Raw genomic sequence first — 12,147 nt, forward strand, 5'->3', positions numbered from 1 at the left:
AATCCACGTCTTAAAGTGATATCAATAAAGCGGCATAATCCACTTTTCAGATGTTCATCGGCATGTTTCAGTATGCTCCAAATAGCTCCCAGCCAGGACAGGAAGTATCTCTATATTTGGAGATTTCTTCAGGATAAAGTCTGATTTTAGTTTAGTTCCTGGTTTCCTGTTAGCTACAGTGATTAGTGGTTGCTTTTATTCATTTATTTTTAATACTTTTTTGCTGTGTAGTGTCTCCAGCATGGGAACCTGGTTATTTTTTAAAATGGGGGAGCAAACTTGGAAAGATATATAATTGTATTTAGGGATGCACCGATACCGATACCAGTATCGGTTATCGGATATCGGGATACAACGGCACCGATATCACTTTACAGCAGCGCAACGTTAACCTCTCGTCACCATCTTCCGGGTCCTCACGCTCCACCTCCCCGACAGTGCGGGCGAGATGGGCCGGTGGTGCGCCCGAACCCGCGGGCCGGGATCCCACCTCAGCCGGCGCGCGCCGGCCCTTACTTTCATTGCGCTACGGGGTTTTGCTTGCACCCTCTTACTCGTGCGTGCGTTAGACTCATTGGTCCGTGTTTCAAGACGTGTCGGGTGGGTTGCAGACATCGCCACAGACCCCTGGCGCCTTTTACGTGGGCTGCGGCATTGGGAGCAGGGGGCCCCATCACAGTGCGGCGAGGTCTGGGTGTGGAGCGCTGTAAAGCTGCGGCCGCGAGCCACCTTCGCCCCAAGCCTTTCCAAGCCGACCTAGAGCTGGGCGCGATACACCGCCTCGTATGCGGGACTCCCCAGCCTGCCGTGTGTCGCTCAAACCCTCCAGCTGGCTGTTAACGAAGGTCTTTAGGCACAGAGAAGTACTCGTATCGTTACTCGGTATCGGCGAATACCCAAATGTAAGTACTTGTACTCGTACTCGGTCTGAAAAAAAGTGGTATCGGTGCATCCCTACTTCAATCAGATAATTATTTTACAAATTTCCTGATAAAAATCCCAATATTGTCTCCAGCGTGGGCACCTAGTTATTTTTTTAAAATGGGGCAGCAAACTTGGAAAGATATACAGTACATTATATAATTAGCGGGGAGGTCTTCACTCAGAAAAAGAAATTGCAATTTAAAACAAATTTCTTGCATTTTTACACCACCTAACTTCTTGGATCAACCCTCCACTACATCCCAAATAATCAAATCAAAAGGGCTAATGCAAAATATTAATAGTTACACTTATAAGAGATGACTCTTTGATTGGATCCTTTGCGAACATCCCACCTCCACAGCCGAATCCTGTCCGATCAGCGAGCTAACGTTGACTCTGCTTAAAAACTGTATGATAAGTTGATTTTTTAAAAAGACAATGCTAGACTATAATTGTGCTCCTCCTAATTGAATAATGGGTATGCATTTGTTCCACTTGCTCCGTTGCTCCGGCACATCTATGGTCTCCAGTACTCACTAAGAGTGTAGGTCCTTGTTTTGTATATTATTTAGACATGGACAGGCCAGCATTGTCATGTTATCAAGAATCTGTTAAACTCTGATGTGTAATTATTAAAGCGTACTGTGAACATTTACATAGTGAGCCGTTTTAAGTAGAAACTCTTGATTAAAGGCATCACCATTGATTCATTGTTGGCTGTTAAATCCGTTATTTGCCCATCTCACTGTTCACACGAAGGATGTCAGACAGTCTGAGCTGCAGTCTGAATCTTTTCCTCCTTGTGTCACTGATGTCTGTAGTTTCACTGTCTCTCTTCCAACATGGTGGCCTGTCCCTTGTAACCATTGGTAACCATCCTGTGATGAGCTCTTATTAAGTCAAAAACAAAGGCAATATTGCTCCCAGTTTGTGTTGCAGTGATTTTTTTTTTTTTTTTATGGTTGAGCAAAGTGTTTGCCACAGTCATGCCATCTGCTATGTCTCCTCCTGCCCATGATATGAAAGGAAAGACAGTGCTCAGTCATAAGGAGGAAAAGAGAAAAAGAAGAAAGCAGCGTTAAATCAGCAGTACTTGTTGTTTACTCCACTCTTTCATGATTCCGACAGCTCGCTGATATTGCGGACACCAAGGACCAAGTGTTTCCTGTCAAAGATGGCTTCCACGCACTCAAAGGCATCGTCAATTCTGTAAGTTCGCCTACTTTCTGTTGGTGTTGGCGTTGGTTTGTGTGAGTCTGTGTGTGTGTGCTGTTGGACTGGCTTCAGTCAGCTCAGGTTTGAGGTTGATGCATGAGATCAATAAGCAGAATTTAAAACTTATGCACAAACTTGGTAATCATTTAAATGTTTTTTCTTTATTTTAGCATAATTGAAGGTGCTAACTGTGCAGATTGTTGGCTAATTTGGCGATCAGGTGGGTAGATGGGCAAATAAATAGTTCCCCGCCTTTGCTTCATTGAAGTTTGTCACAAATTAAAGCAAGACCTCAGTGAACTTCCTGCTACGCTGCATGGAAAACCTCTGTGGAAATAACTGCTCGTTGTGTCCTCAGTTTGTAGACGGAGAAGGAAATGTCTTCGCCACACTGTAGCAAATTAAGACGCTGCAATGGGAGCAGCTTGACAGTTAGTCACTGTCCATATGACATCTTCTTCACAGTGTTTTTATTGTGTTGAGTGTCAAAACTCACAGTTCAGCAGCAGCAGCGGCTTCAATACATTTAATGCTTATATTTTAGATGAAAACTTCAGAATTAAAGCTAGCGTAACGCATCAAACCCATCTTGTATGGAGGACGGAACCTGCCAAAATAAAGAATAAATAAATAAAAGACTTGATATATAAATTAATTTGCTTTTATAATAATACATAATAATATTTTTTATTATTATTATTATTATTATTATCAATTCCCCTATTGATCTACTCTTCTACTTAATTTTCCCTTTTATTTATTTATTTATTTATATTAACTATTAAATTCAGCATTTATTTTTTATTTATTTGTGATTTATTTTAATGTATTTATTCATTATTAAATGTATTTATTTATTTAATTATATTAACTAATACATTTTAATTATTTTTATGTTAAATGTATTTTTTAAATGTATTAATTAATTATTAAATTAATTAATTATTTTATTTATTTATTTATTAATGCATTATTTTTCCTTTGCATTTCAAACAAAGCGTGCCATTGGATAAACTAGTGCGCTAGCAATGCTAGCTCACTTTTATTTTTCCAGAATCGTGCCCGGTGACAGTCAAAATTGCATAGTGAAATGGAGGCTTATCTAAATGTATATTATAAAACATCAAATCTGTGTTGGTGTGGGAGCGGGTCCCCTGGCCTTCCTCGGTTCCGTCCTCCATAATCTTGTCAGTGTAATGCTGTAATCACTGAATAGCTGTCAGAGCATAAGAGTCCCCTAAACAGTGTTTATATGAAGTTTCCCTCCTCGTCCGCTGCCAGACAATTAGTGATAGTTTCCATTTGCTGCAGCTTTTAGCCTAAACGCTGTCAGCCAAGGCGGGGGTTTTGTATGGCAACATTTTGAACATGAATGTGAGCCCGGAGCCCGGCGGAGCTCAACTGACCTGAGCTGGACTCGCATCTGTGTGAGAGCCGACAAGGCCGGCAGTGTTTAGGAAAAGAGGCAGAACTCGAAGACGAAGCTGTCAGACATGCAGCTGGAGCGACGCGGAGCCAAAGGGCGTGTCCTGTTTCTGTTGTGGGATTCAAAGTACAACAACTATGATTGATTATGTTGCTCTGAACAGGACTGTCGAAGGAGGGTCTTCTGTTCTCTCAGTCTGTTGTGTGACGACGCCTCGGTGCAGAAAATAATGTGCAGACTATACACTTGAAATCTCTTCTCCTCTCCTCTAAAACATGGCATGAAATATCTTTTATTCTAACAATTGCATGACCCCCAAATGTCACCTAGCGTGCTCTAAACTGAGTCTAGGTGATGCATCTTTCATATATTTTGCAGCAAAATGATAAAAAAGTTATTTAAAAAATGCAACCATGATTCATTCAAAACAGGTGTAATAGTTGGATCATTATAAAGCATGAGTAACCACGACTAGCACCCAGAAAAAGGCAAAAGGAAAAAAATGACCTAGATTATTATCATCTCTAAGGAGCATGCGAATCCAGCTTGTAATAATTAACATTAAAATAAAAGGGTTGATTTCATTATTTATAATTAGAAGAAAATATGCTTCTAATCTGTTTGGTGCTGAGCTAAGACAATCTTTTATTATTTATTATAAGAGCATGCACACACAAGGTCGTCCTTCCCATTAAAGTCATATTTTTCTGAATGTTTTAAAGCCTGTACGAGCTCATCAGTCCTGCAGAGGCTCTGAGCACAGTGACGCTTCCAGCATCCGAATGGAGCATTCTTCTCTGATTAGTAATACTGGATTCCTGACTAGTTGGCCTCCTCACTCCTCTGTTGGATTTCGAGGATTTGAGATCATCTGTGTAGCCTTTTGCTGCAGGATCCACCCCGGTCTCTTTGACCGGCATGACAAAACTCACAGAAAGAGCTCGCTGAAGTTTCTGCACCCTTTGTTAGGTCATTTATTTATTTTTTAGTCTGTGCCACACTGGACCTTTGTTGTCTGAGCTGGGAACCTTTTGGGAAAAACCCCAGATTGCAAAGTAGCCACATCGTTATTGTTAACATCCTTTTAGCAACCTGCACCGTATCGCCGATTTCAACATTGTTGTGACGCATTCCTGTTAAGTAATGTGTGACAGAAAAACCCTCACCAACTTTTCCACCCTAATTATTTCCACTCAATGACTAAACCAGCCTCATCCTTTCAGAAACCCCACCAGTTACGGCGCTGGCTGAGATATTCGGATGACTTTGAGTATTTGGACGACTGCCTCCGTTTTCCCCTTGCAGCCTGTAAATAGTGTTTGTCACCAGATCCCAGAGAAATGAAGAGCTGCTGTTTGAGTTCAACCAAACTGAGGCCTCTAATCTCAGCGTTCAGAGCTTATAGTTTAATATCTCCAAAACACTGAGGTCTTCTAACCCTGTACAGGAACTTACCCAAAATTCTTTAAAAAAGTAATATATTTATTTTTGTAGGAGTGGGAAAAAATTGATTCACCTTTGTATCATGATTTTTTTAAATAGATTTTTTTAATGCCAGAATCGATATATTTGCTTCATTTGAGTCTATGTGGAGGTAGAAGGAAGTTAGCGCTTTTATTGTTGTAGTCTGAGTAACGTGACGTCACATCCGTTCCGTATCCGTCAACCAAAACAAACCACAGCGAGCTGAAACAAGAAAGGAGAAAATGGGGGATCGTCTGTGTGGATACGTCCTGCACCACATTTATGTTAAATGCATTCAGACCGCCCCGATGGAGCTGACCATGGATGGATAAAGAGAATGGAGCTGATGGGAGAGCTAGAGACCACCTTGGAGAAGTTAGAGGAAGTAGACACGTGTGACTATGTCTGGTTTTCAAAATAAGGTGTTAACAAAGGGAACTGTATCTACAAAATACATCTATGGAAATAAGATTGATTGGATTATATTCACCAGAAGTATAAAACATTAAATGTCCCTTATGAACTCAAAAGCAAATACCACTAATTTGTGAGGGAAATGCTTTTATTCTTTGATTCTTTTGGGTTGCTGGAATTTTTGTTTAAATAATTCCCGACAAAGTCTGATGTATTTGACTTCAGGACATGAAAATCAAACATTTTTACTGTATTAATTTAGATATTTTCCAAAGTAAAAGTCCCTAGAAATGTATGATTCAACTTTTCCCCCATGGTCTAGTGGTAAAAAAGTTAACAAAAATTGCAATAAATCGTAATATTGAATTGCAATACATATCGAATCATCGTGATAGTATCGAATTGGGAGATATGTGGATCATCCCAACCCTAGATATTTTGTTATATTTAAGAGTAAATGCAGAGCAGAACTTCTCGCATTTCTACCCTTAATGGGAAAACAATGTCATTCCTCATCACTTTAAGCTTACGCAGGCAAACAGTCAATTTTTTTTTTTTTTCCTTTTTTCTCCGGCACTGCCAAGGAAGTAATTAGACGGGGAAAATAGTGGCTCAGAGGAACAGCAGCAGATCCTTTTCCTCCCAGCTGTCATCTACAACCCTCTCCCCTTTTAACGGTTCCATATCAAACCATCATAGTTAATAAGGCCGCTGTAAACACTTCCCTCTTCCTCTCCTCAGATTGAAGTTTCGCCCAACATCAAATGAAAGGTTCAAGTGTCCTATATTGCAGTTAATATGCTTCTTTTTACTGACTGTGTACTGGGATTTGCATAGTTTGTCCTTTGTTGATTTATTGAATCACAGCGGATAGTGCGGCTCTATGACAGTGGGCTCACACGGGCCTCTTTATATGATAATGCAGGATCCCGGAGGTTTTTAATAGAACTGAGGAATGTAATAGTCTTGCATAATTTTTCCATAAAGGCTGACACAGCTGCCGTTTCTCCCTCCCTGTTCTCCTCGCCGCTGATATTCAGTGCCCTCCTTTAGCCGCCAGGCCCCGATCAGGAGTGAGACATTTCTCAGGTGTTGCACCCTAATCTGTTTTCTAAACTTGACAGAGCCGATAACGGCCTGGACTTGATGTATTTATTCTCGGCCCTCGAGCGATAATGTACCCATTTCATTTTTTTTTTTTTTTTTTTCTCGTCCTCCAGATATTAAAGCGATCGTGCACAGAGATCCTGAGTGTGGAGCCCTCCAGTGTCTGTGTGAACCGTGAGTGGATCCTCCTGCTGCAGTCAGATACTGTCGGCTCTTTCTCTGCAGGAATCCTGCTTTTTCTGTCTTCCTTACTGAACTTATGACATCTTTGGAAACATGTAACACTGTCAAGCAGTGGTGAGGTAGCAAGTCTTCTTAGAGATGAGTGGTAGATCAATCATGTAGGGCATCAGGGGGACACTTAAACTCTCCACAGAACCTCAGAAAATTTAGATTCTTTCAGATTTCTCAGATCTTGCAGCGTGACACGCCAAACCCGTTAAGGGGTGATCCACCTAAATCAGTGGTTTTCAAAGGGGTCCCTTGACCTCTGACCTCAAGATATGTGAATGAGTTCTATGGGTACCCACGAGACTCCCCTTTACAGACATGCCCACTTTATGATAATCACATGCAGTTTGGGGCAAGTCATAGTCAAGTCAGCACACTGACACACTGACAGCTGTTGTTGCCTGTTGGGCTGCAGTTTGCCATGTTATGATTTGAGCATATTGTTTTATGTTAAATGCAGTACCTGTGAGGGTTTCTGGACAATATCTGTCATTGTTTTGTGTTGTTAATTGATTTCCAATAATAAATATATACATACATTTGCATAAAGCAGCATATTTGTCCACTCCCATGTTGATAAGAGTATTAAATACTTGACAAATCTCCCTTTAAGCTACATTTTGAACAGATAAAAAATGTGCAGTTAATTTGCGATTAATCACGATTAACTATGGACAATCATGCGATTAATCGTGATTAAATATTTGAATCCATTGACAGCCCTACTCTCCATACATACAGTATATACTATACGTAGGTTCCTCCTCTCAGTCTTATCTCCCGTTTGTTTCCATCCCTCAGAGTCCTTCGACATCGTCCTCAGAGGGAACGGCTTCGCTATCGGCCGCAGCAACGAAGGCGTCGTCTGCAGCTTCATAGTCGACCAGCAGACCTTCAGTAAGTGGTGGGAGTCACTAGCAGTGACCGTAGCACACTTTGCATTCAGTTGGTCTAAATCTACAGCAGAGTCTCTTCTTAACCACACGGGGCTCCTTTAGGCTGAATTCATTCAGCTTTCCTCTGATATTCTCTAATCACTATGAACAGCAAACAAGCCAAATGTGGAGTCACATAATAATTCCTGTCTGGCCCTCGCTGATATGTTTCTCTAAATCGCTATCTCAAAGCACGCACAAATTAAAATAGTCAAACTGGAAATAGTGGGTGTTGTTATGACAATAAATAAACCATAAATCTTACATCAGGCTGGGCCAGCTCGAGCACGGAGGACAACAAAAGACAGTGAGAAAAAAAAACTGGTTGGTATTTATGGAGATGCCTAAATTTAGTGAAAACCCAGAATGCCACTCTGTAGCTGTAATGTGTCTTTGTAAAAGCAGGAGGTTTGTTAATGCAATAATGAAGCATTTACATTTTATACAATATCTCTGTTCAACACTGCTGTCACTTTATCAGATATGAGCTGACGTTTGACTGGATGAGTAAACTACCCCGTGTGAGCTGGATTCAGACCTGAAGTTCAAGTTTTCTACAGATGTTTGTGTCTATAAAGCTTCATCTTTTTCACCAAAACATAGCCCCATCGTGCCTCGCATTAGTTACCCAGCTGATCGCCACACAGAGCCCACAGTTTGCCTTCAGCCATGATGTCTACAGTCACTGAGTAAAAGGATTCCTTGTTATTAAATGATCAAACAACAGAGTCAACAGTGCGGTTTCAATGTCACGCATTACCGATAAATCTGTGAGGACTCATGTGGATTTTTCTTCTGCAGAACTGAAGACTTTCTGAAGGGGATTACCCATGATTCATAGTGTCCTAATATTAGAAATAGAGAAGGGGAAGTTTACATGCTCACAGCAGCAAGCACTGTGAATATGACGGCATCATCATCCGTCCAGATAGCTTCTAGTTTCACAAAGTGCTATCCTATTAATTATATGTAAATTATTTGGAGCCGCTGCCTCCTTTTTGACTCTTGCTGATCATGTGATGTCCGTTAAAGTGTCTAAGGGTTCAGAGCTGAGGGCCTTAACTGGCGGCACAAATGACGGCACAGTTTTCAATCATTAGTTGCGCTCAAAATGGTCAACGCAGCAAATTTGAACTCTGTCCGCGCAGCGCACCACAAAAACATCGGTGCAGGAATATCGTCAGGAACAAAACACACAAACACATCAACTATGTTTAATGTTTTCAAACAGGAAAAGTCAATAACTATCAAAATCACCGCATTAAAAAACTCATGACAACTCACTGTTGCCGGTTGTCATAGTAACACGCTTTTCAGGAGCTCAGCAGTCAGAGAAACGGCTCTCTGAGCCCATCAGCTATCGGTTTGATGATGATAAGCCTCTGGGGGTAAAGGGGCTTTATTTCTGGGCCCAAGACTTCCCTTTCTGTGTGCTGCTCATTGTTTACAGTCTGATTAGCAACTTGAGATGTGAGACTGGAGTTGGAGTTGAGAGATGACGTGTACGACCAGGTTGTTTCAGTAGCCAGTTTACAAGCCCATAAAAAGCTAAATCACCGTCAGCCGATAGCCGGTGGGTTCCCAGATTGCATTTCAGCTAATGCGTTCTGCCTCTTTTGCTCTCCACACGGACTGTTTACCATCATTCAACACCTCGCCCTGCTGTGCTGTGATTGGCTAGAACGCATTGCGTCAACATGAAGAAGCTATGCTTGAGATGATCCTAGGTAGGAATTGAAGAGCAACTGTTGGATGCTTTGGAGACATGACTAATCAAAAAATGCACAATTTTATTTATATGAAAAGGGAAAATATTACTGTATACATTAAAAGGTGCAGTCATTGTGCTCTCTCTCCCTGTGTCACAACTACCCGGTCCAGCGTGGCTCACGGCTCCTAACACTTTAAATCTGGAGTTTAAATAGATAGAGCATGGCAGGTATACACAGTTACAATAACTGTACACCACTTTGTGGTTTATAAAAGGAACTATTCCACCGCGGAGAGACCCAGATCCAGCCTCGCTGCTCTGGCTGGAGGTGGAGAGCTCTGCGCCCGGCAGCAGTCTCACTGCTTCGACAGCAAGAGAAAAACATCCAATCACAAGGACGCACTGAGGCAACGCTTACTAGCCAGTCACAACCCAGTAGGGCGGGACTAGGCCGAACAAAATAATGTGCATTCAATCAAATCCTGCTTGAACGTGATTGGTCAATACTACTCGGACTACAAATGGAAACCAGAATGCTTCAGATACCAACATCTTGTCCAGTTGCCTAAAGATTCTATATATGAATGCAGAATCTGTTTATAGACAATATAGAGAAGTGGTGACCGCCAGAGCGGTGACACGGTAAACAGAACTCAAAGAGTCAACACAGTCTGACAGGACTGGATCTGAGCTGACCAACAAAACTCAAATCCCACTGAACACAACTATCGGCTTAACGGACTGCTTGTGGAGACCGATATCCATCGTTGTCCGATGGCTTATTCATCATCACTCATATATGAGTGACCTGTCTCTCTCATCCCTGCTAGACATGCAAACAAGACCAGTCAGACCTGCTGGTTGTTCTTTCCACATCTTCTTATTGAACGTTATGAGTTGATGGTGTTCAAAGGAAGGACCAGGCTAAAACAAGCCCATGTCCCCCCCCAACATATCTGTTATCTCCTAGCAGCTCCATATCTATACGATCAGAACAGAAGAAAGGAGGCTATGTAGGTCACTGTGCTCCTTATTTTGAGCTCGCAGTCTGTTCTGTCGAGAAATCCTTTTTCAGGAAGCAAACGGGATTTGGCACCGAGAGCCAATCTTTTCAAGCTTCTCATTTGGCCGTGGGATTTGTGGGATCGACGACTGCCAATGACAACACTTCCCTCCTTGACAAGTTATTTTTGATTTTCAACATTTCAACTTGACTAAAAAACACTTGAGCATATTTTTTTTTTTCCTCCCTTTTTTAAAAAAGAACTCCATCCGACTCAGGAAGTGGCCATTAGCAGATGTCTTCCTGTTAGTCCTTTCTCAGTTTAGGCTGTCTCACATTCGCCCACTTGGGGCTATTTATTCCCTTATTGGCTTTTGCATGTGTTCAGCCCAGACCTTTCTAACAGTGGGGGCACCTTATAATTATGGACAGGCATCATGGCGACTATGGAACACACACAGCGCATATGTGGAACAGATGCTACCGTCTTCTCCATCACCGAACCAGTCGCAGCTCCGAGCTGACGAGCGGGAAAAAAAATATCAATAATCTGAACGACCTCCGTCGCTGGAGACGGTTCAGGCCTCCGTCAACCTGACGAACACAGTCTGTCATCTTTCTCTCTCTTTTTTATCCGTCATGCAACTCCCAGCGATAGAAATATCAAACATATGACACAATGTATTAATAAGACTTTCCTGACTGCATCATAATTAAGTTTAAAGTAAAATAAGTTTACAATATAAGGTCATAATAACTGTGGTTTTATTTCATATTAAAGGATATTTAGGGTTTAAATATTTCAAAGTAATCAACTTATTGGTGCAAATAGCTGCATTGGCTGCAACTAAAGATTATTTTCATTATCTATTAATCTACTGATTATTTTCTAGATGAATCGATTAATCATTTGTTCTAATAAAATGTTAGAAAATAGAGAAAAATGTCCATCCCAGTTTCTCAAAGTCCGAGGTGATGTCTTTAAATGTCTCGTTTTTAGTTGTAGTTTCACTTTAATATGATATAAAACCAAGAAAAGCAGGAAATCTCCATATTTGAGAGTTTGAAAACAACATTTTCTGCCACTTTTGCATGAAAATGTACTTTTGTACATGTGTTAGCACGCATACACATAAACATGTGCCTGGAAGTGACCTTACATGTGAAGGCGGACGCATGCGTGGGCTTATGTAAATTATATTGCTATATTTCAATTCAATTCAATTCAATATGCTTTATTGGCATGATGATTGGCAGGTGAACAATATTGCCAAAGCGTCAATTCAATTATAAGAAATAAAAAGAACAAAATAAAAGCAAAGACATACTGTATATATACAATTCATTAAGCAAATTACATTATATAGATATTTAAAAAATCTACATAAGTAGTAAAATATCTCTACAACCCCCCTTTTTCTTTTTTTATTATTAACTTATTTATTTATTTGTATTATTTCCCTTTTTCTCTGTCTCTCTCTTTGTATTATTATTATTATTATTATTATTATTATTAATAATAATCTTTTATTTATTTTCAATTTTTGTTTTTTTATTGTATTTCAATTTTGAATGCTGATGTTTTCTCTTGTGTACTTATTGTGTTTCTTTCTAAGCTCAATTACTTAAAAATTGGTTTATAAACTATTGTAATTAAGAACTATAAATTGCATAGAAGAAAACAACCTAAAAAAAAAGGGGAAAAAATAAAGTATAA

The 12,147-nt window shown here is 40.4% G+C and overlaps 1 protein-coding gene across 1 annotated transcript in view; it reads left to right on the plus strand.

Moving 5' to 3' along the window:
* Positions 1-12,147, plus strand: part of antxr2a (ANTXR cell adhesion molecule 2a) — a 100,871-nt gene that overhangs the window by 13,748 nt on the left and 74,976 nt on the right. The window contains exons 7-9 of the mRNA XM_037777582.1: positions 2,053-2,133; positions 6,664-6,724; positions 7,583-7,678. Coding sequence (XP_037633510.1) covers positions 2,053-2,133; positions 6,664-6,724; positions 7,583-7,678 — 238 coding nt within the window. The remainder of the gene's footprint in view (positions 1-2,052; positions 2,134-6,663; positions 6,725-7,582; positions 7,679-12,147) is intronic.

This window comes from Sebastes umbrosus, chromosome 8, assembly GCF_015220745.1.
Source record: "Sebastes umbrosus isolate fSebUmb1 chromosome 8, fSebUmb1.pri, whole genome shotgun sequence".
NCBI lineage: Eukaryota > Metazoa > Chordata > Actinopteri > Perciformes > Sebastidae > Sebastes > Sebastes umbrosus.